The 25,729-nt window shown below is 37.9% G+C and overlaps 1 protein-coding gene across 14 annotated transcripts in view; it reads left to right on the plus strand.

Annotated features, from left to right (window-relative positions):
* Nucleotides 1–25,729, plus strand: part of PTPRK (protein tyrosine phosphatase receptor type K) — a 377,978-nt gene that overhangs the window by 302,289 nt on the left and 49,960 nt on the right. For all 14 annotated transcript variants that reach the window (XM_088161829.1, XM_088161832.1, XM_088161831.1 and 11 more), the window contains exons 12-13: nucleotides 5,369–5,642; nucleotides 8,555–8,591. In XM_088161829.1, the coding sequence (XP_088017955.1) occupies nucleotides 5,369–5,642; nucleotides 8,555–8,591 (311 nt within the window). The remainder of the gene's footprint in view (nucleotides 1–5,368; nucleotides 5,643–8,554; nucleotides 8,592–25,729) is intronic.

A 25,729-nucleotide genomic window follows, 5' to 3' on the forward strand; every position in this document is an offset into this window, starting at 1 on the left:
AAACTCACTTCACTATATTCCTTTGTAGGTGTTTTTAAAGACTTCCAAGTTTCCTGCTGCTGGCCCTAATGAAAGCTGTCCTTGTTTAGGAAATGTGATATCTGTCACTCATGTAATCCATGCCACATCCTTTCAGTCTTGTGTCTGAGGGAGCTGAGGCAAATTGCTGCCCAGAGCATGCCTGCTGGACACCACTGGGATCTACTGTTGGTGGAGGTGCACATCTTCTTTACAGCAGCTGCTCCAGGGCACTCCTGTGCTGACAGCAGCAGGCTTCCACCTTCAATCCCACCACACACCTTCAGGGGAGTCAGTCTTTAGTCCTGGGCTTCTCTCCTGGAGGGGTGGTTATTCTGTGAACTGGTAGAATGATGGGATGTGGCTAGAGAATTACTCATGGAGCTAGAAAATTACTCAACCTAGCTCAAGAAGTTCTGGTTTCTCTGCTCTGCAAACCCACATTTCTTCTGTCAGTTTTCCTCCCAGCATCCTCAGTTTAATGGCATGAGCTTGTCACTGTGGCCTAGGAAGATGGCAGAAAGGATCTATGTACTGAATGTTAATAGACAGTTTGATAGTGATAGTTTCGTAGAGAATTAATAATTGCTGTTTGACTGTATTCTCAAAAAAGCATACTTCTTTCTTCAATTCTGTTATCTTCCCTCTCCATTTGAGTTAATTTCTAAAACCTTACATCAAGTTCTTAACATCAAGAGGCCAAGGAAATAAGTCCTTTACCATAACTGGAGACTTGGGCTTTATTCTTAAAATCAACCAGGTGTTTTATTCCTTACTTGGAATGAAAGCATTCTCCAGAGGAATGCAGAAGACATGGTGTTATTGCCTTTTCTGAAGTTATGCTTATTGCAGTCAGGTATTTTCAGCAGCTTCTTAATAGGGAGTTAAATGTAGCACACTGAAATTCTGAATTGATTCAATGAATTTTGCTAGACTTTATGATATACTTTAGTGAAGCTTCACTCCATCCACACTGCAGTTTTGTTTCCTCTAGAAGCTGGCTTGCTGCCATAATGAGTGTTACTAGGTAGGTGGGGAAAAAATGGATCACCGTGCCTGCAGCTGTGATGGAGTAGAAGAGACTCAGATCCTGCTCTGTAGCCTGACCCTGAAGAATACAGCTGGCTTTTTGAAAAGTTTTGTTTCTACCCAGTCCCCAGTCGTGTAATCTCTGGAGCTGTAGATGGTAATTCCATTTAATATCAGTAGGTTCATGTTAAAAAAAAGGAAAAGGAAAAAAAGTTTAGTCTGATACTCTTGCTTTTACAAATGGACTTATGCTATGATTTCCATCATAGCCTCCCCATCAGCACAGCCTGTCAGCAAGCAGATGTTCCTTAACTATAATCTACTTGTGGTATTTCTTTAAAACACTGCCTGGCTGCCCTAATCATCCCAGTTTTAACATGACTCTAATCATACCTTCACTGTCAGGTTTTATTGTTCAATCCCTAGCATTCTTTATGGCCTCCTGGAGTTTTAAAACTAAATTACAAACTAGAAATGCAAAGGGAGACAAAGCTGGATGGCTCAGGCTCACTTTGAAGTGTGTATTACTTCACCATCAATCTTATGGATGAGATTCCAGTCAGTAGAATCAATGGTGCTTCGGTGATGCATTTGAAGATGTGATTTGTTGCTGTTGTTTTTCTGAAGGTTCCTAACTGAGTACCAGAAAAACTATTTTTTGTTTTCAAATCCTACTGCTGATTAGGATTACAAAGAGTGTACATCAGAATCAGAGTAAAATTTTAATGATTAAATTTATTTTATTTTTTTAAAGTGCTTTTCTTATACTGCCTTTTATGAAGAATTAGGTTGTTTTCATTTTGCAGCAAGATTAATTCAGGGGACCATGGCAGGGAACAACTAAAACAATCATTGTCAATTAGAATTCCAAGAACTGGGGCTGAAACTTGGGCTCGTCAGTCAGTCTGGTGCTTGTCAAAGGAGAGGAAGATGTATGTCCTCTAGACACATAGAGAGAAATGTGCAGCAGGATTTAAAGTCTAGTCAGAATAGGGCTAAAGTATGAACAACATTCACCAGTGCCACACCTTTTTGGGAGCCTGAATTTTTAGGGAGGGATAAAAAGGAAGATGTCATCAGAGACCTCCTTCATCTGTTTGCAATTATCTTGGTCAACAGCAAAATACTGTACAGGTTTCCTTAGGTTAACAAAAGGAAGAAAACAACTTCTGTCACAGAAATAAGTTCTTTATGGAAAGTTTCAGCTGAGGAGATTTTCAGCTGCTGTATCTTCAAATTTTCTCTGCTTGCCTGGCTGTCTCAGACAACTGTTTGGCCTTTATGATCCTGATGACGTATGTAGCAGGTTCTGAAATTTTTATTACTCTTCAGAATAGCTCAGAATTTATTTTAGTCATCAAGCAGAAGGAGTATTGTCATCTAAGCTTTCCACTCTCTATTTCCCTATTTAATCCTTCTTTGCTGTATGGAAAGACGAGGGAAAAATGCTATTGCAGGAATTTCCTCAGCTCCTGTCACAAAAAAGCTCTCTCAATAATTGAATCCTCACCAGCACAAAAATAATTTCTAGAAAACCTAAGAAAATTGAATCTGGGATTAATTATATGTAAAGATACAGGGATAAACATAATACATAGTTAAATTTTCACTAATACCTGATATCAAAACACAGTTGCAGCCAGTGAACACTCTACTTTTCAAGTTGTAAGTTAACATTGACTTGTTTCATCACATGTTACAGCAGGGTGTCCTTTCCGAACATTGTTATGTGCACAGAGTAACAGTGCTGCTCTGGAGCCACTGCAGTGTTTAGTAAATGGGTTTAAACAGATGGTATCACAAAGGGCCCAGAGGTAAATGACTGTATTCCTCCATGTCTTGTTAGCTTATAATGCTGCATGAAAAATAATGCCAGATCACCTATCAAAGAGGATAGGCAAATATGTACTTTTTAAAAAAACCCAAAATTTAAAAAGCTGTGTTTGAGACTTAAAATAGTTTCTGTCATTTGCTGTTTTTTCTATTGTGTAAGTGTAGATGTCTACAATATGTATATCTATGTCTTATTTCCCACATATTGTAGCTTTTCATATGTAGGGATCCAAAAAGCATTTTTAGAATATATTTTATATAAATTAATTTATTTGGTTTTCAGAACCTTCACATTTTATTGTTATCTCATGCTTAAAATTTTGACATACCTTTTATATTCCATTCAAAAATTACAGTGTTATTTTAAAGAGTGCTATAAAAAGAGGCTTCTAACTGGTTTGATTCTCCTGCCCTTCATTTTTGTTTTTTTTTTTTTTTTTTTTTTTTTTATCTCCAAAGAGACTTGACCCTTAAAAAGGAAATAGGCCTTAAAATGAAGATACCCCACTTATCCCTTATTCTATAAAATGGAGGGGGAAAGAGAGGTTGGTTTGGTAACTGTGGTGTGTCTCATTTTCGGAGCTGTGTGACAAACCAGGCTGTTCCAGGGGACCCTTGCAGGCATTGCACTGTCCTTCCTCTGTCCCTGCTGGCTTTCTCCTTTGAAGCTCCCAGGGTGTCACAGACAAGTTTCCTGCTCTTCTGTCACTTCTGAGAGCAGAATTTGTGTCTGTCCCAGACCACTGGCAGCTGATGAGAGAAGACTGCAGAATTCAGGCAGCAGAGACATGGTGTCTGTGTCCCAGTGCTCTCCAGTTGGTTGTCTGCCCAATTCTGAAACAGATTTTTTCCCTGCCTGTGTCCAGGGCTAGGTGACCAGGCCAGGGAGGGAATGAATTTCTTACCTTGGGACATTATAAATAAAATTTTTAAAAATATTTTTCATCCTGTCAAGCTTTTAAAATATCACCGCTTTTAGGTTTTTTTTTTGCTAGTATATTTATTTTGAAGCATAAAGAAATATGCTGGATATACAGGGGTTTTGTGCAAGTGATTTGTTGGTACAGTCCCCATTAACTGGAGATGGTTAATGCAATAGTTTACCACAGAAGGTGATGTATAACTGAGCTCAGTTCATGGTCGGTTTATGAGAAATAAATATCCCCAGGTCTAACCTTTTTTTTTTTTACATTCTTCTTTCTACCTGGACTTTCAAAACTGATGTGACTTTCTATATTCTAGTTGGGCATATTGAAATGGAAGAAAGAGGCATTCCTGCTTAATTTTTACATGCTAGGAAAAGGGGATGCTAACTTTTCCTTTCAGCCTAAGAAGGACATGAAACTGATTTCTCATTTTATTTCTTCTCCTCTTTCTTCCATTCTCCAGCATCATACTTTATCTCTGCCACTGCAGTTATTGGGTTTTCTGGGCAGCAGTAGCAGAGAAAATTGACAAAATAATTTAATGCTGCCCCATAAGTTCTGAAAGGAGGAAGACTGTCTTTGCCTTTCAGAGTCCTTACAGCAAGGCAGTGACACTTCGAGAACCTGTTTCAATTTTACCTTTTCGGTTTAGAAACCTTTATAACAAACCCAAGACAGACAAGTCTGCCAGTTTAATTCAAAAGCTTCAGGTTTCTTGTCTACATGCCTTAGACCCCCAAACCTCTTTTTTTTTTCCTTATAAAATGGAGGATTTCCTTCTGCTCTCGCTACATAAGTTCTGTACTTCTGAAAAGCAGAGGAAGCTGATGAGTTGGTAACTCCTTTAGGTAGTTCCTCTAAAGGAGAAAGAAGAATTATAATTACCTGGTCTATTTTGAGCAGGTGATTTTGAAAAGTGACTAAGCCATGATCCATTTCAACAGAGGTATTGGGAGGTTAAGATGGTGTTTTGATGGGCTGAATACTCTCTGCTTCAGCAATTCATAACATTTTATCATTGACAACTGTAAAGGAATGAGGCAGTCTATTTCAGTGGAATGGACAGATTTCTGTCCATCTGTGCTTGTATTACAGCATGTCACTTGTACTTTAGATCTGCATAGCTCTGAGCCAAGATAGAAGCCACAGCAAGGTCAAGAGGTGGAGAAGCCTGTCAGCACATTCTGTCTCTAATGATATGACAACTGCAAATTGGTGCTTCAAGCACAGCCTGGAGGCAGCCATTATGTTGGGTCTTGAAGCTCAGCTTTCTCTAATACTGTTTCAAAGGAAAATGCTAACTTCAGATTGCTTCTGATCAGCCAAGGATTTAATCTGTTATAGTTTAACACAGTTTTTCCTGTGTTTCTTCAAAAAAAAAAGGTTTTAAAAAAAGTAATAATAAGAGGTCATGTGTGGATTTGTATTGTTGTTTTTCATGAAAAAAGAGTGGAAGCTGCTTCTTTCTAACAGCTGAAATAAATAGCTTTGCTATATTTCCAGCCTTTGTTTCTTGTCTGCATCCATCTCCTGTCTTGTCCTTTTTTCCTCTGTCTCACCAGTGCCTACCAGATCGTTGTTGAGGAGCTGCACCCGCACCGAACGAAGAGAGAAACCGGTGCCATGGAGTGCTACCAAATCCCTGTCACCTATCAGACTGCTCTTAGTGGAGGGTCACCATATTACTTTGCTGCTCAGCTGCCCCCAGGAAACCTGCCAGAGCCAGCCCCCTTTACTGTGGGTGACAACAGGACATACCAAGGTTTCTGGAACCCGCCGCTGGCTCCTCGGAAAGGCTACAACATCTATTTCCAGGCCATGAGCAGCGTTGAGAAGGCAAGTGCTGACAGCACCTTTCTCCTGGGAGCAGTCAAAGACATTGCTGTGGTGACAGTTAGGACTGCTGGAGTTGGATGTGGGAGGTGTTGGCAGTGGCATGGCTGAAATCCCCTCCGTGCTGTGACAGCATGGCAGCGTGCCATTCACATTTCACATCAGCCTCGTGTCATAGTAACTGCTACTAGATGAGAGTTTAATGCATCTCATAGTAATTGTCTGAGGGAAGTAATTTCAGGACTGTGACTTCGCCTCCTTGGTAAATACCATCCACAGTACTTTCCCCAGTTCTCAGTACTTGCACTCCTCACAAGATTGGGTTACAGCAGGATAAAGAGAATGTGGGCTGCTCAGTGGACTAGTAAAACATTGAAAACTTTATAAGACTCTCATACTGGACATCAAATAAAAAATAAGAATTTTCTTGGGCAAAAGTAACCCCTGGCCCAACATGAGATTGAGAGTCTTTCAGAGGAGGTGTACAGCTTCAGAAGGCTTGCAGCACTGGAGTAGAATTATGGCTATCATTCACCTTCATTACCTCCTTGGTGTTTCTTTTTAACTCTGCTGCTGAGTACTGCTACTGGCTCTGTATGCATGTGGAAGGAGGGGAGGAGAAGTGTCAGAGGGAGAAGTTCTGAGGTTCCAGGTGCAAAGAACCACTGTGGCTCTACAAGTCACAGGCTGTTGTTCTTAAATGGTTTTTCCTCTTGTAAATGAAAAATGAAGGAGAGGAAAAGGATTGGTGAGAAGGGAAAATATGGTAGACAGAGAAGCTTTAGATATTTAAAATTTAATATTTGGATATATAGTTTAGAAAACTGGAATTGTCCAGGCCATTTCGACAGGAACAAGAAAGAACAACTAGACTGATCTTCAACTGATATCCACCAGAACCATTGGAAAGGAGCAGAAGCCGTATTTAAGCTTCTTTATGCTTGGTTCTCTCTGCTGACTAAACAAATCCTTGCTAACAGGCAGCCTTGCCTTGGAGTCTTTTGAAGAAAATCTCAGCCTTTACCTGTGATTATGAAAACTAGATATGCTTCCAGTCAGAATGGGTACAAAGGTGTTTGGAAACTGGATTTTTTTTTTCTTCTGATTCAGTAGACCATACTCTCCTTTCAGTTCTTATTTAAAAACCTGTATGAAATAAACAAAGCGAAATAAAAAGTGACTGCTAGACACCCATCCATATTTCCCTCACCTGCTAAAATAATTTCCTTTGCTTTTGTGGATTTCCACTAGACTGCATTGTAAGGAAATTTGTTTCATTCCCTGAGGTAAAAAAAACAAGGGGAGAGAAAAATAAAATGAAAGTATTAAATAAAAACATAGGTATTTATTTTGGCTTTTACATTTTGACAGATAAGTAGAAAATGAGAGAAGAACACAGTATTTTTACTTAAACTTGATTTCAGTTTGTGAGAGATTGTAATCCTAAAACAAATTTCCTTCTAATGTTTGAAATTTTGGATCAAATTTCTGTTCCTACAGGGATTTAGGGGGAGGTTTTGAGGGGAATTGAATTGCATTTTGCCAGGACAGAGATCTAGTGGTTGTAAGATAACCTCTGAACTGCAGAACATTTAAACAGATGCTTTGCTGTAAACCAGTGGAATCACCAAAATAGGCAGAGGGAAGGAAAGTAGGCTCTGAAGTACATGGTAGGGTTGAGAGGAGGTTACTCTGTGATCCTCACAGACATATTGAACAGAAACAGACAAGTAAATCCAGTAACTAGGGAAAATAGGTAAGATTATGTTAGTAAACTTTGCAGGGCTTTCATTTTGATTGAAAAATTGTCCTTATTGAATTGTCCTTATTGAGGCACTTAGAGTGTCTCAACTTAAGAGTTTTGCTAGCTCTTTACAAGCAGTATTTACAAACTGCCAGCAACGTATTTAACTGCTGCTTTTGAATCTTCAGAGGAGACAGATGCCAGAGGATGTATTTGGGAATGGAATACTGAGGGATGGAGGACTAGAGTGAGAATATTTTATAGAGTGAAACTGTCATTATTATATTTTCAAATTACATGCTAATATTGTTTAGAGTGATCTAATACCACAGCAGCTGCATCCTCTCACACAACCTTATGCTATTTCAGTATGTTTGCCTTTAAAATTACTGCACATTGTGCAGGAAGGTCAGAAACCTCATTATGATTGACCTTTGTCTGTTCAAGTTGTCCAAACTGTGCATAACCAAGTCATTTCTCTGTTCATTTGTTTTAATTGGTGGCCAAACTTCTGAGGGGAAAGGAGAGAGTGGTAAATTACACACAAATTGCCTTTGCATGTGCAACATCTTCTGAAGCACATTGCTGTCAAATCACTGTCTCCTGGGCAGACAGTATAGGTTTTAGATTAGCTGTGTCATATGTGGAGGGATATCTGAGCTGCATCTATGCTTGTTCCACACACAGAAGCATGAGGGAGCGTGTTGCTCATGTGCTTCAGGTGACTCTTTAAGAGTGTCAGGATGTAGCAAGACATAATTTTGGAGACAGTGCTGAGTGATTGTATCTTCTTTGCTGTACAGTGCTGCATCAGGTCAACACAAGCTCAGGGGTTTTGTGCTGTGGCATAAATAGGAGCACCACTCCTCCCTTTTCCTCCTGCTGCACCCTCTCTTTGTATTCTTATGGCATGATTTCCATTTGATTTGAATAACCTGAAATTTTGCTATATTTGGGTTGTCCTGCACCTTTTCTCCCCACTGTTATCCTGGACAGCACAGTCCAATCATGGCAAAATTCCCCGTCCTCCACCCCTGCTAAGCCCAGAGCCGTGAGCCAACTCATTGGGTTGTACCAGCTGATCAGTAGATCTCAGGTGAATTTATGGAGTGGGGAGGACAAGAAAAAGCCCTTGATCTGATTGTTTTCTTTATTTTTATTTCCTTAACAGGAAACCAAAACTCAGTGTGTTCGAATAGCTACAAAAGGTAAGAGGGTCATCCCCACACATAAAGTAGTTTTTTTTAATGAATTGTGGTGCTGCTATTAAAGTTTCAAAGCAAAGCCAGTACTGTCTCTCTATTTTGAACCACTCAATTGTGTTAAAATGTAATGGTCTGCTGCTTTTTATTCTTTGGTATTGAGCCAAGAGAGTACTGTTCTAGCAATACTCAGACTTCAGACAAAATAAGGACACCTCTTTTTTCCCCCCCCTTTCTGTTTATGGTTTTCAAGATCTGCTTATAGAGTGCTGAAGCGTTGCAGGCAGCACATAGATGGACAGGAGAAAAGAAAGTGCACATGGGTAAACTGTCTGTTAGACTAACAATTATTTTCAAGCAGGGGTGGAAATAATTTAAATGAAGGACACGACAGTTAATTTTCCTAAGTAAGAGCTTCAAGTGTTAGAGAGACATAGGGGAGGGTTGATTTGAGAAAAGCTTATCTCTGACAGCAAGTGAGTTCCAGGACTAAGGCTTACTGCATAGCTGTGAGAATAAATCATGTTGACCCCATATACAGCAGGTTAATCGCATACTGCTCACTCAAAACCACCGTTTCATCTTTAAATGAGGACTTAGTTGTTCTGCCTATTGTTATCTCTTGCTTTGACTGTATTTATAGCCATTTGTTTTGGTGGCTTGATTGTGCCGACATGAGAGTTGTTTGATAGATTGTGGCAGCATAAATAAGCAAGGAGCTTACAAATGCCCAAAGAGTCTTCTGCTGAGGTCCAGCACTTATGTTGTCTCTATCTAATTGCATATTGATATTCAGCATAAAAGCAACTTTAGATACGAGCAACCTGGTATTAAAGTACTGCAGAGGCACGTCAGCCCCATTTTTAAATAACTTCCCTCCATTTAATTGTTCAAATGAAAAGCTGATGCCTCTAATAAGATGGCAGCAATCAAATATTTTCTTGAGAAACCAGAAAAAAAAGTACTTCTTAAGATGTGTTAGTATTTTCATCGAGCGAGGTAAGCTACTATAAATAAGAAATTAAAACCATGAGCTAAGTCTTTTGTAAAAAGTATATCAGCATTATTTTTCTTATGTTTACCTGGCAAGATTAAATATTTGAATTTAAATATATTTACATAAACAAATATTTATGTACCACAAGCATGTATTGCTAGTATTTGGATCTAGGGAGAGTTTTGAAAGGCTCAGAAATAACTTAAAATATTGCAGGACTATGGAAGAGGAAACCAATGGTCTCTCTCATCATAAATTTTCTGCATAGTAATAATAAAACTGGAAGGGAATTCACCTGTCATTTGAGGAAATTATTTTTTGCTTAACCACAGGCATTTCCCCAATCTCAAAGCTCTGTTTGTGGTAGCAAGCGACTTCTCGCTGGTTGTTTGTACACCTTCCTCTGCTGCAACAGTCACATTCCCCCAGTGGCTGTAGTCTGAAAGAAAGGCAAAATAAGTATGAGGTTTCTTACCTTCGTGCCTTATATATTGCCTCTGACACACTGGTTGAAGACAAGTTTTCCTGGAGTAACAGCATTAACTGATATATCAGTGCTAAATTCCTTGAAAGTGAACCTAAAAACCAAAGTGTTTTCTCTGACTTATTTTAATTGCTGGATATGAATTGCAGGGGGAGGCAACATTAGGAGCAAATGCTTTCTCTTCCTCTGCAGGAATGCATTTAATAAGGAATCATCACTTCAGAGTCAAGTACATTCATATTTCTCAAACGGGCTATACTGGTTTTCTTAAGTATTTTTTGGAAGTTCATACTGATTTTTTTTCCCATGTTTTCATCATAATAGTAATACCATGAAATTTTGTACTCAAAGGAAAGTATACTTAATGTACTGGTTTGTGTATATGGTCATCTGGTTATCCTGATTTGTTTGTTGATTTGTTTGGTTTGGCTTCTTGTAGTGTATAAGATTTTGTTGTACCGTTGACATAGGAGATGCCTGATTACATTTGTAATATTTTCATAGGGAAAAAAGGACTATCTCACCTTACCTAATGCACTCCAGTAAAGAAAATATACCTGTTTAAAATCTGGGAAATGGTCTAAAATATGTATCCATTATGAATGTAGTGTGTAGTTCTGGGTCATCTCCTGTGACTTGAAGCAGCCTACAGGTGGCCAAACTGAATTTTGCCTTGAAAGTGTGGAAAAGACATTAAAAATTTTAAAAAGCTGTGCTGGAAGGGAGCAGGGAAGAACAACATAAAAGGTACATGTTAGGACAAAATCTCCCTGGTAGTGAAGTTCAGTATTACCAGCAAAATTATTTTCTTATTTCTATCTTGTTCAAGGATCTGATTTATCTGCTGTGCATATTCATGCCAATACGATGTAAAGATGTAAAAAATATGACAGTAGTGTGCTGGAGAAATTAATCCCTAACTAATTTTTTTTTGACAATTCCCTAGCAGCATGCTTTACATGTATTTTAATGCATTATGGTTTTCACACATATGATTCCTAAGGTTGCATTCTGCCTTTGGGAATTGATGGAATGGTTTGCTTATTGGTGTTAAGCTAATGAAACAACAAATTTAAATTGAAGCACTTGTGCATTTTTAGTCTATGTATTCCAGATGCAGTGCTATCCTATGCTTCTGATAGCAAATGCACTGAAGTGTCAAGTCATCTAAAAGATGGTGCCAAATCAAGAACTGAAGTATGTTGCTGCTCCTTCTTGGTGTGCCTTGAAGAAATGCTTTTGAGTAAACAGAGAGACATACTAGTGTCTGGTGTATTGAAGTAAACTGAGTTAATTTCTCATGGTAGAAAATACTGGAGCAGCACCTGTTTGAAAGGTAGCCTCCTGAGCAGTTCCTGTGCAGCTTGGAAGGATGAATTTCAGTGATTCTTTGATGGCCCTTAATTAGACTAACAGTAGAATTCTTCCTTTTTCTAGATACCTACTTCCATGTCACTTCTGAGAGCTTAATGACTAACTTTTGCCCTTCTGTAGAATAGAGTGAATTGACCAGGCGAAGTTTTTAGATGGAATGAGAGAATATAAAAGATTACAGACATGTACACAGTTCATATAAGCTTTGATTCTTGAGGAAATCAAGTTGAAAACATGTTAAAAATAACTCCTTGTATCACAAGTGGTGAGTACAATATACGTAAAGCACCATTTCCAGTTACAGATATAGCCCAGAAAATATATTAACTATGAACAATTTTAATTCCCTGGACACTTTTAGTTGATACTGACTTCCTCTGTTAAGCTGAATCCACTTCTCGTCCAGAAACTTAGTAACCAATGATCAGTGGTTTGTTTTTTTTCTAATAACATTGTATTGTTCTCTACCTTGTTAATTTTTGAATCTAGATAGTAGGATTACCCAGTTACTAGTAATCTGGTTTCTCATACATAGTAACTGAACTGAAGAAGGGAAAAAAAAATCATGTTTTCTGAAGAGCAGAGAAGAGTGTAGAGACTGAGATAACAGGTCAGATATTCAATAGGAATGGAAAGATTGAGTTAGGAAATATGTGTTATTTGATTTTAAAAAATCTGTTACATATAATTTCCTAAAGAAAGTCTTGAACTTCCTAATTCTAGCTTAGTAAGGCAGATTTCAACTGTGGAATCATAGAATTTTTAAGTTGAAAAGACCCCTAAGATCCCCAATGTCAGCCCAGACACCATGTTCACCACCAAACCCCATCCACACATGCCATACCCACATGTTTTTTTAATGCTTCCAGGGATGGTGACCCACCAGCCTGTTCCTATGCTTTACAATCCTTTCCATGAAGAAATTTTTCCTAATGTGTAATTTAGACCTCCTGGGAAAACTTGAGACCGTTGAGTAGTTGGTCTGATATGCACATATCAGAATGAATACATGATAACCAAACCTGCCTAACGAAAGTATTGATAAACTGAAGTAAATAGCAGATGCATGCACTTCAGAGTAATAGATGATGCTGGTGACTGATCTGTCATATCCTGGGGCTGAGTTTGATGGTGTAAAACTTTGAATGGGTTTCCACTTGCACATGACATCAGCATTTCATTTTGCAGTCTAAAGTGTTACTGTCTGCTAAGAGAATGAAATTAGATTAACGTGGTCAGAGAAGAGTGATGCTTCAAATTATTTAACATGTAAATAGACATTTAAGAGGACAGAAGGGACAGCAGCACTGTTATTAAGCAGAGTATATGAAGCTGACATTTGTGACAGTTTTCAAGCTGCCAAGTTTGAGGCTAACACTGATTTATGTGTATTCTTTAGTTTTGCTTAGTGGGCTAGAGAAAAATATTGAAAATTTAATTAGAAGAAATCTACTGTGGCAGTAAATGAAATGGTGGGTCTGGCAGCTCTATCACAAAGTAGTTAGAGGGAATAAATGAAGTCCAGGGTTTCTCAGTCCATATTTAAAACAAGAACTTCATCAATTCCAACATTATTTTCCCTTGTGGTTTTCATTTATGTTATTAGTTCAGGCAGTATAGAACCTCTCTATCTCTATGCATGTTTGTTCATACAGATGGATGAAAATGCCATTTGAGATGATGCACATCTGGAAGTAATTGTGAAATGGCAGAAAATGACTTTTTAATCTGATTTGAGGAATAAAGAGGTCTGGGTGGTAACATTTCAACTCCAAGTGTGCATTTAGTCCACCATCATTACTGCTCTGAATTCATTCCCACAGCAGTTGCGGATTGATCCAAAGGCCTTTGATGTCAATGGGAGTCCTTCCACTGACATTAATGTGCTTTGGATTAGGTCTTTAGAAGTCATAAATCTGTCTAGACCATAATTATTTCCTTGAAATTGCTCCTGATGATGTTTCTGCTCTTAGGGAAATTTGTGAAAGTCAAATCACCTCCTGTTGCAGGATGCTCAAAAATGTCTGGTACCGATTAATGCACAAATGAAGGGAATATGTCAGATGCTAGATGTATCTGAAAGGAATTTTCTCTCACTGTTGTTTTTGTGTTTGGATCAATGCTCCTACAATTACTTTGAGCTGTACCATAGCAATAGGAACTGGAGACCCAAGTGGCAATATAAACATAGAGAAGAATGAAGATGTTTCCCAAGTCACATCATATTTTTCACTCATTCATAGGAAAAGCATTTAATATATTTAAACTTCAGTAGTCTTTTGCATAATGTCTTTTATCACTCAAAAAGGAGAATTTAGTTGACTTGCTGAGCTGTCCAAAGATGGAAACAGAACATTAGCATGGCATATTTTTCTCTTTTATATACGAAATTGTGGTAGCTCACCGAGCAACCACATCTGCTAGTTCTGATAAGTAATACCTTTGGTTGTAAATAAAAAATTGCGTGATCCCTTGATGGAATATTTGATGATGGTTATTAAAAAACCAGTTAAGTAAGAGACACCTCCAGATATCCAGACACAAAACGTATAATGTGAGTATTTCCATGTATGCACAAAGATTGAAATCTTAGCAACCTTAAAGATTTCCTAAGGAATGAGAATTTTAGAAGTAAGAATTCAGATAGGATATTCTAGTTTATATTTAAATATTAGAGGAAGAATGTCAATGCATTACAAAGATCAGCGTCTTAGCATATGTGCTCTTTTAGTAGATCCCTGCTTTATTAGGTCTCTTCACCTATTATAAATATTATTCCATGAATCAGACTGTGTGCATTGGGTATTTTGCATCCATTGCAGAGAATATGGAGACATAAAGCTAGAAATCCAGAGTTTTTACAAAACCCATTAGATTTTTAAGCACAATTGAAAATCCTTCATTCTGCTTATAGTAGACATGCATTTGAAAGTACCCTTTGCTAATACTTCTGGGTGCAGTGGTGCATTTCAACTCCTCTTATTTTTCTTTCACCATCTCTCATTTGTCTTTTCTAATGTGTTACCTTCTTTGTGGCATTGTAAAATTGCAATTGTTTAGAGAAGGTAACTCTTATCATCCCCTGATAGGATTGGTCTCATTAACCCCTCTTCACACAGGCAACCTCTGTACACTTTTGTTTTCTATGGTGATTACCTCTACTATTGGCTGATGGGGCTTCTTGCAATGCTTGGTGTTGAGGAGTGTGTGAGGCAGATGAGGCAGAGATTGCTGCCTCTAACAGCCTGTAACAGGCACCTCATGCGTGTTCATCCTCGGAGTGACAAGAATTTGGCTCATGTGTGCTGCAGTGAAGTTTTAGAACAGCCCTTTGAAGAGACAGCACTGTTTTCAAGAAAGAAGGAGAAAGGGGTCTCTTGGAATTATAAATTGTGTTTATATGCAGTCAGTACTCTTCAGCCAGAACGACACTTTCTTTGCATTGGCAAGCATGTCAGCACAGACAGTATGCAACGCCTTATGAAAATCTTTGCAATTATTCGTTCTTGCATTAACAGCTGTCTAACACTGAGATATTTTGAATAGAAGACAAAATATACTTGAGCAGTAAGACTGCTCACTGTGCACCTGGACAGGAAGGACACAAGAGCTTTATATCAGAAAAGGATGGGGTATAAAGAATGCAGAAGAAATTCAACAACATCTAAATCAGAAATGTGCTTACTGACTTTTATGAAAACAGTTTAAGACCCTGAAATCAGTGTCACTGTGTTTCTCTGTATCTAACTGAATACTTTTCACTAAATGAAAAGAAGTCCCACCTATTGTTGTCATGAACTTTGCAAGAGTTTATTAAACTATATGCATCATCTCTGACAGAGCTCTAAGTGGAGTTCTACAGATCGTCATCTAAAAACAAGGAGCAGCATTGCCAAGTGTAGTAGCACTTCCTAAACACTCCAATGTGTTGCAGAGCAAGTCAGTATGGTTGATTGGCATTGCTGCCAAATTATTCGAATACAGAGACTGATGCTTTGTCAGCTGCATACGGAGATGATGGCTCTGAAGTTTAGGAGCTCACACTGCTTTCTGCTCTAGTAGGAACTTGTATACTGACCAGGCTATTTCTGGAAAGATGCCAGCTGGAAGAGCTTGCAGATGGATCTTGTAGGTGGGATGATCTTTCTAGAAATAATGTGCTTATTACACATCTGTCTGTCACAGCAGGAGGAAGTTACAGGCAGTGTTGAAACAATTTTTGAGGCCAGGTGAATTCAAAGCATACGGAACAGAAATCCTGTGTGTGGTTTTCAATGCTGTCAGCTTAGGGAGTGTCTGGAGACTTGTATGTGAATTCAGCAGTTTGGAAAGGACTGGGAATTTACTCAGTGCTGCACAGTGACAAAGGTTCTTCCAGAACCCTTTACTGTCAAAGAGGTCACAAAATACATCGCATTCTTTGACACTTCTGTTTAACATCCACTTTGTTGAGTCTTTGCTGAAGAAAGATAACCACATTCAGTACCATATAGATGCCAGAATATTTAACCTGAACATTAAATCAGAGGACCCATAACTGCTGACTTGTGTTACTTGCTCTTTGCTGATGACTGAGTATTGGTTACTCAAACATATGTAAGCAGACTACATATTATCGACTATTTCAGCCCCTCTGCCAAGAGGTTGGCCAGGCCATTAGTATAGAGGAAAAAGAGGTCCTGCTCTAACCTTGCTGCAGTGGAAATTATCCTGAGGCTGTGGTCTGTGCTGATGCTACACTACTGAAATTTGTGAGAACAGCGGTGTTACTTCACCAGCATACATTTTTCAGAACACGGGAGTTAATAGCAAAGTCATGCAGGGAATAGCAAAAGCCAATAAAGTATTTGGGATATTAAAGCAGCGTGTCTGAAATAAGAGGCATCTGGGGTTCAAATAAAAGTAAATATCTATTGTATATTAGTTGTTCTCACTCTGTGTACGGCTACAAAACTTGGACATTTTGTTGTCTCCACATCCAGCATCCAAACCATTTCTGATGCACTGCTTTCTTGCCCTTACTGCCATAAAACTGCAGGATATTGCCCTGAATGATGCATTCCTAAATTGCTGTCACGTTGTCAGCACTGAAGCAACATTATAGGACATCCAGTTATGCCAGACCTGCTTCTCATGTTGGAAAACAGATTGCCCAAAACTGGTTTATATGGGCAGTTGAAATGCAGAGTAAAGCTCAGAGGCAGCATAATGAGGTGGCTAATGGATAAGTTTAAGGCAAATCCTCACTTATGTGCCATCAGTTTTACAGTGCGGGAAATTAAATCTGAAGATTTCCTGCTCTTGTGAAGAATGGGTACTTGTGCCATAATAACATTCAAATAAAATTAGAATGGCAGTGTGTGGTAAAAGTGAATCTGCACACTTCACAGAATCATGAAAATGTGAGTCTTCCTGGGACAATGAAACCAAGTCCTTATGTACTGATGGAAAACGGGAGTCACAATCAGTCTTTCCATGCCTCGTGCTACTGTGTTTCTGAATTTGCCATTTCTCCAGGCTCAAGAATGATGCATCATAACAAACAAGAAATCTGCCAAAGGGAGCAAGAGACCTGCTTGGATGAATAAAGAACTCATTACTCAAACATAAGCAGAAAATACATAGGAGATGGAAAAATGGTCAGACCACTTGGAATGAATATAGAGAGGTTGTCAGAGTAAGTTGAAATGAAACAAGGAAGGCCAAGGTCAAGGAATTAAATCTGGTCAAGGTATTAAGGGCTAGGCCATTCATGATCATCTTTGAAATGTTATGGAGATCAGGAGAGATACCTGAGGACTGGAAGAAAGCAAATGTCATACCAGTCTTCAAAAAGGGCAAGGACGAAGAGGCAGGAAGTACCGTTTAGTCAGCTTCACCTTGATCCCTGGAAAGGTGATGGAACATCTCATTCTGGAGGCCACCTCTCTCCACATGAATGACAAGAAGATGAATGATTAGTAGTAGTAAATATGGGTTCACTAAAGGTAAATCATGCTTGACCAACCTGATTGCCTTCCACAATGAAGCAACTACCTTGATGGTTAAGGGGAAAGCACCAGATATTACCTACCTCAGCACTGTCTCATGATATCCTCATAGGCAAACTCAGGAAGTGTGGACTGGATGAGGTGACAGTGATGTGGATTGAGACCTGTCTGAAAGGCAGTTCCCAGAGGGTCATAATCAGTGGCATAGGGTCTAGTTGGAGACTCCGAAGGTTCTACAGTGGGCTCAGATTGCACTAGATGACAGTGTCCCATCTAACCCAAACTATTGTGGTTTAAAAGATGTGTATTCCAACTGTAAATATTATTATTGAGATCATTAGGTAATGACAGAAAAATTAAGTTGTTGACTATGGGCCAGAAAGATATTGGTTGAAAGATATTTTACTGTTATATCCTTGTTTTTAACAACAGATGACCCTTTTTCCATATCAGAGAGAGAAGGGATAGGATTTTACAATTACCGTAATTGGCATTCAAATTGTCCCAACGTATGGAAGGCATTTGTGGCACAGCCATTTTTTAATATGAATCTTAATTTTTATGTACATTATGTACATTTATGTACATTAACATCATCTGGATTGTGTGAATTTGCTTGTTTTGTTAACCTGTTACAATAGAAAACCTGTAGCCCAACAAATCTCAAATTAACCTTTGATGTGTTTCTAATTTCACAGATTTTGCTGAATTGAATCTACCATTTCTTTTTTTCTTCCCCTAGAATTTAATAACAAGTTTTATAAGGATTGGTAATTCAACATGCTTTAATTATTTTCTGCAAATGTAAACAGGTTTTCTCACAATTCTTTAGTGTTTCTCATTTCTGGTAGTTCATAAAGATTTAATCCTGAAGGGCCTGTTATCTGATGATATTCCAAAATTTAGAAATTTTGTAAGTTAGTTTCCGTTCTTCTTGAAATCGTTGAACTATAATATTTTTACAGGGTTTTACATCCACGTGTTCATCTTTCATAGCGCTTCCTTTTGGACACCTCTGAAAAAAAGGTTAACATTTTTGTCCTGGTGTAAAGGCTTTTATAGTAATGCACTGTGTACCCTGGGTACTGGGTGGTTTATCTGCTCAGTGAAACATCTAGAAGGAAGCTCTAGCCCCTATATCTCAAATGGGATCAAAGATGAAAATTGCTGTATGTGTTTCCCTTCCTACTCACTTACAGAAAATTCTGCTATACATATCAGATAAGAAGGTTGGTTTTTCAAATTATTTTGTCTTTTGAGGAATATGTCTCAAGTCACCATGGAAGTAGTCAGATATTAACCATCATGTTTAGATAGGATTTTTGATCTGTAACTTGAGCTGTGGAGTGTGCCCTGGCTGCTACCAACTGCTTACGTGTTTCAGCCTAGATCATGTTGTACACTGAGACAGGAAAAACTATTTGCAGCAGTCACTACATATTTGTAAATCAACCAAGTTCTTTGCTTTTGAACATAATTTAGAAAACCTCCTTGTATGATAGGTCATTGGAAGTTTAGTAACTGAGAGACTATGGAATCACATTAAGGTTGTAAAAAATATATAAGATTTTAACTCACTGAACTGTGTTCCTAGGCCATATCTGCAGATTTTTCAAACACTTTCAGGTATGGTGATTCTACCATTTCTCCCTAGGCACCCTGTTCCAATGCCTGACCACCCTTTCAGCGAACAAAATTTTCCTATTGCCCAATCTAATCCTCCCCTGGCACAAATTGAGGCCATTTTCTGTAATTTTTCCACTTGTTACCTGGGAGAAGAGACAACCCCCACCTCATTACAACCTCCTTTTAGGTAGTTGTAGAGAGTGATGGGGTCCCCCTGAGCCTCTTCTGCAGTCTAAAGAACCACAGCTCACTCATCTGCTGCTCATGGAAAACTGAATTTCATTATATGCTTGTCCAAATATGAAAGCTGGTAATTTGGTTGCCTTTGTATTAAAAGCATATTGCTTACTCAGCACAGGTTATGAGACATCATTTTACTTAGCCAAATCAAATAGCTTTACTAATATAGATTTAATTCAAACAGAATTGTAGAATTTTCTCAGACTCAAAAGTGAACTCATATTATGCATACAGAGTACTGAGCAACAGAAATTACAACTTCCTGGATGTTGTTTTAGTAGTAGTGAAATTTAGACAGTGAAATTCTATACCTACGAAACAGAACCGTCTGGAAGTATTTTTCCAAATTGTTTTGGGAAGTACAAATCTTTTACACTTTTTTTTTTAGTAACTCATTCAAGGAACTATTTAGATGAATGCAAACACATATTTAGGTAGAACAATTTTCTTTGCAGGCAGAGGGGTCTGTGGTGCTTGCATAGATCAAAACCCAATGTGGTCGATGGTAGGCACACAATGCTGTTGTGTTGGACCTGAACTTTTTGCATGAGCTAATGCCTATAGCTTGGAGGAGAAGAGGAGCAGCTGGGCAGGTACTACTGCTGCCTGAGCTTACAGCAAGAGTGTAATGCCTTGCCTGCCACTAGCCAGCCCATAGAGGTGGTGAGCTTGGCATTGTGCATAGCTGGGACCTGTCAGGGACCTGACTGCGGGATGTAGAGCGTGTCACTGCTGACGTGGGGTCATACTGCCAGAACAAGAGAGCCCTTCCTTTCTTGCTACAAAATTTGTTACAAATGAGGATGTGTCCAACGTCTTATGCTGAACAAGACACTTGACTAGTTTTCCAAAACTCTAAGATCAAGTGACAGCTGCTTTTTATCTAATGGTAAAATTTCTTCAAATACAACTTCTTGTCAAAGTAAAACATATCAGCTGTACTGCACACTCCATTCAGCCGTGTATGGAGGCTTCTTGAATCCTACCCAATACTGAAGTATTTCATCCAGCCAAATTTTGTCATTGCCATAGCTGGAGATGACATAAGAAGAAATGTAGGATTTGCAACAAATTGTCTTAACAGTTGTTAGGCTAAAGGGGAAATACAATCATGCAGGATAAGCTGACTGTAAGTTTTTAATCTTTTTCTCTTCCTTCTCAAGATGTAGCTAATTAAGGTAATTAGAACCAATTTATACTGTGGTATAAGTGTTTGAGACAGAAGCATAAATAAAACATCCCTAAACTGGAAGCTAAGTACAGATATAATATATATTTCTTTTGTCAGCTCTGAAACTGGCTATTGTGTTATAAATTCATTTTTCATTAGATCAGGTAGTCTCAATTATTTTCGTATTCTGCTGGTGTTTGTGTCACATTCGTTTTGCGAACTATGTAATTTTTGACTCCTGATTAAGTGTCTAACTGGCTGTTTTGCAGCAAAGAGAAAAAATTTATCACCCGAATGAACAATATCCAGTACTCTACCTGTAAACATGATGGCTGCCTTGTGATATTTTCAGTCTCACAACTTATTTTTATCTTGGTTAAGCAACTTGGAGGACGTTTTTCTGGCTTGGGATAGGGTATTCGCAATAATGCATGGTTTCACATTTCTACTGAGGTCTTTCCACTCTTCCATTTTATTATTATTACTGGCCAGTTTAATGTAAAGTATTTCAGCTTTTCTGGTGGGAATTCTCTATTGAAGAGAAAGGTCTCATTTCCATTGTGATATACAGCATTGCCTAACCTGCCTGAGCTCTTTGCAGAGTGTATCAGAGCTGCTTTTCTGGAGTAATTCATTTCTTAAACAGCATACTCAAATAAAAATTCGTATTGTAAATTCAGTTTCAGCAAATAAACAATGGTGAATCAAAAAGTGTTAGGAGGCAACAGAAAATGTGTGTTCTTGAACAATTTGCTGTATTTTTGAGGTATCTTATAAATTCAAGACTGGATGCTGATCTTGCCCCATCTCTTTGTGCAGCTGTAGATTTCTCTCTTGAAACTGGAAATCTCATTGGGATCAGAGCAAGAGATCTTGGTTGGAAGATTGTTCTCCTCTGATTTTTTAACTATGGAATAAAGAGAAACAATCCACTTTGCCTGTGTGGAGTGAACATGGTTATTGCAGTTGTCTGTACATTGAACAAAAATTTGCACAATAACAATAACCAATAATTTTTCCTATGCTCTGAGGACTTTTTTATCACTTTAAAGTTTGGTTTTTATTTTACGTACTCAATTTCTCCACTCACATCTAACAATGTAATTATTAGTGAGTGGTATTGAAGAAATATGCTGTCTTAGGGAAATTTTAAGTTTTTCAAGACAAAAAGGGCTTGGTATCAGAATTATTATTGATTTCCAGTCACCGTAAAGTACACACACATCGCAATAAAGGTTAACTGCCTAGAAGAATGTAAAAGAGAAGTGACTTTAAGTAAAAAGAAATTCCAGCTTAAAAAGAAATCCGACTAAAGTAAATGCAGTGAACTGCTTTCTTTGTGTCTGGAATGTTTTCTTCATATGACTACTGTAAAAACAATATTTTCTTTTGTTCTTTTTAATGCAGATGGGAACACATCAATATTTAATTTGACCATGAGAAATACATGTATTCCATTTAACCCCAACTATATTTTGGACTTTGTATGTTTTTATAATGATGATGTGAATTTATAAATCCTTAATGCCCTTAATACTGCCCATATGTTGTGTTGTAATCCTTAGGAATCTGTAAAAATAAAATACAAGAAGATAGTTATGGGCTCCAAAAGCTGAAAACCAACCTAAGCCAGTCTAACAGTTAAAGATTTGTCAGCTGTATCCTAATACTCCTAAACCTTTGGCAAAACAAACGTTGCCCTTGAGAACTTATCTCATTATATCTGGGCATTTTAAATCACTACAGAAATAATACCAAATAAAATAAAATGTTCTACTCCTAAATAAAAGGCACGATCCTGGCATCTGTGCTTCTGCCCCAAGTGCTGTCCTTCTGTGCCACAATCAGCATGAGCTTTTCTTAGATTTGTGCTTGTGGGCATATGGACAACTGGAAGTCATTTGGAGATGCCAGTTGTCCTCATTATTATCTATTTCTTTTATCCTTATCCACTGTCAGTTGCTAAGGATAGTACTAGTTTTACTTTGAAGCAGTATGCAGCCAAGATTACTTCATGTACATTTTTGAATCTTAGAAGAAAAAGACAAGAAAAGCCATTATAAGGACTAACATGAATGTGTTTTTCACCTACAGAAGATGATGGTGATTCCTGGGCAGCTGGAAAAGCTCTGCCTCAGGTTTTTACACACACTTGCTAAAGACTAGTCAGATTGAAGCAATCAGGTGTTCTCATCAATTTGTGCTTTTCATACCTACTTGAAACCCAAGACTTCTAAAAGCTACAAGTCATTAGTAGTTTGGAGGTTACCCTGCTCATGGGACTTTGAATTTCTGCTTGTCATCCTACCTTTTGTTGGTAGTCTTTTGTTAGCCGACAATTGCTTTCTCCCTTTCACACCAGCTATTCATTTTGCTATATTTTTTCCCATCCACTCATAGTAAACTGATGAAGCAGCACAGCATTATAATGAATTCCTATTTGGTTAGGCAAAAGTTGGATTGTTGTGAGTAATCGAATTACTCCTCTGGAGACAGGATTTCTAAGTAAAGTGATGAGGTGAGGCGATTACAGCTGTAACCCTTACAAGCATAAAAAGATGTGTTATGCTAATCCTTTGTGAATGAGTTGAATTGAAAGTGAGGGAAATAAAAAAGAATGCTCTTGAAAGAAGGGGATATGAAAGGACTACTGTGTCATTTATTCTCTTTTCATTCATCCTCTCTTGCTATAGAGAAAAAAAATTGTGGCAAACTGGGGTATTTTACCTTTCAAGTCTGATATGCAAATCATTTAATCTTTAACTGCCTTAAATACTACGTGAAAAATAAATGAGGGGGTGGGAAGAGAGATACAGCAAAAAAAAAAAAAAAAAGTGAAAAAGTGCCAGTTAGTCTAATCTGCTTTTAGGTTAAGGTTGCTAAACCTGGTGTGACCTTATCTTACCTTGTAAAAGCAGCAGAGTGAGGAAGGGGAAAAGAGTCGCTGTGGAAAGTAAGAGTTATGACAAACATTACCTTTATCTGAAAACACATATAGCTCAAGTGCAAGATCCTTGTTACCCCCAGGCTTTTTTATTTTCTGTTTCCACTCTTTCAGCTGTTAAATAAGGGTGCTCTGTCTCAAATTAATACCTGAAAGGACTTTTAAAGATTCAACTAGAAGGAGAGATGGCATATCAATTACAGTGTAGTAACTAACTGAATAGAGCATTATAAATATGTCTTGTTAATTGGATGAGAAGAAACGCCTTTTTTGTTTTTAGACAACCAGCCTGACTATAAATGGACAATGGTTTAAGTAACTTTTGGGTTTCTTGTGCGGGTTGTTGAACAATTTTCATTGTTGCCTTTTTTTTTTTCTTTCTGTGTACTTTTTGGAGGGTGGAAAATTGACCCTGACCAGCCTGTAAGCACCCACTCAGCCACTCTGCTTACCAGCAGAATGGGAAAGATAATCAGAAGATGGAAAGTAAGAAAACTTGTAAGCTAAGAATGGTTTGATAAGTGAAGAAAGAATAATTTATTTATTTTAAAAGATACAAAGGCAGTAACTCACTACTTCCCACACTCAGTCCCATACCCAGACCATCTCCAAGCTTTGGAAAAATGGAATTCTCAGGTTTTTTTTGAGCATGGCATCATATGACATGGAATATCCCTTGGGGCAGTGTGAGAAATGAGAAAGCCTCGATGCCATGCAGGACTGCTCAATGATAGTTAAAACAATGTTATCAACACTCTAAAGAGTCACAAATTGAAAGCACCCTAACAACTCTAGTAAGGAAGGTTTCCTCTGCCTCAACCAGACAGATTCCTTAACAATATTTAGACTTTATGGTCATGCTTTTCAGCATATTATATTTCCACTGAGAATGGAGGAAGTTTCAGTAAAATTTCTTCCCCTTTATAGGTTTACAGTGATGATTCAAATTTGGTGTTCTGAAGTTTCATATTAATTAAATTTTTCATTAGCTCTAAATTTGGAAAAAAACATACCAATGAGCACAGGGGAATGGACTGCTTATTTTTCCCTGTCAGACACCTGAAACTAACTGTAATTAAAGAACAGGGCCTTTGCGGGAAAAGGAGAAAAATTACAATTCCCAGAGTGTTCTACTTCGCACTTGCATTTCTCCCAGATTTCTTGAGTTCAGTCTCCCTGAAGTCTCTGTTTACTACTCTCTTACTGTTTTGCCCACATTTCTCTTGAAATTTTTAATGTATTAGCGAAGACTCTTTTTAACCTTAGAAATTATTCTCAAACCATTTCTGTTCATATCACTGTGGCTGGAACAAACCCTTTTGCACAAGGAGCCCTGTTTGAAGAGGGAGGGATAACCCAGCTCTGAACCCAACTCAGCTTTATCTCAGCTGTAATCTTCCCTGATCCAGTGTTGAAGACAGGAATAAAATCCAATATGACATATTCTGTTCCTAGAGTATTTGATGAACCAAGTATGTGGGAAAGGTCTCTACAAAACTCTGAGCAGGAGTTCCTTAGAATTGTTACCCACCTGCAGCAGCACAGGCATAGTGGAGGTGCTATGGGAGAAAGATATTTGGATGTAATGGGGAAGTACATACCAGTATAGAGATCTGTTTCTTCTGGAGTTATGGGTTGAGGATTATTTGCCATTTTCAAAAAAATTTGTTTGAATTTGGCTGTTGCTGTCACAGCGATTCCAATCAGCATTTGTAATCAAAAGTTCTTGAATATTAATGGTACATTTTATCCCTGCCAAAAGTCAGGATTAGTGTAAGATGGTTCAATGTGATGAAACTTCTTTACAACTCACATTCACTAAGTGAACATTGTTAAGTCAATGAGCTGAGTGAGAATGAAATTTAGTGTATTGTTACTCAGTAAAATATTTCATGTTTAGTAAAAGAGGCTTTGCAAATGTTCAATAAACAGAGTGAAAATTGATGCTATATAAAAAATATCTTCTGGTGAAAAAACCTGATTTAATAAATACCTGCAATGTCTATGAATGTTTAATAAGGCTTTTTTTTGTTAGTAGGTATAAATACATTTTGCTCTAAATGTCTGAAAAGAAGATTTTTTTTGTATACAATTCTGCTGGAATCTTAGAGCAAATACATTTAACTAATTGATGAAAAATGTTTCAGTAAGCATTGCTTTTATGTAAAGTGATAGTCCTTAAATTGGCATCTTTGTTCACTATATTTCATGAAGCAAAAGAGAATCTTGAAATAAGGCTTTTCTTTTAGTAGTTTCTATTAAGAGTGGATGAATCACTCCTTGTTTGTCCATCCTGGCATAACCCCCTGGATTTCTGT

This window comes from Sturnus vulgaris, chromosome 3 (assembly GCF_052056855.1).
Source record: "Sturnus vulgaris isolate bStuVul1 chromosome 3, bStuVul1.hap1, whole genome shotgun sequence".
Classification (NCBI taxonomy): domain Eukaryota; kingdom Metazoa; phylum Chordata; class Aves; order Passeriformes; family Sturnidae; genus Sturnus; species Sturnus vulgaris.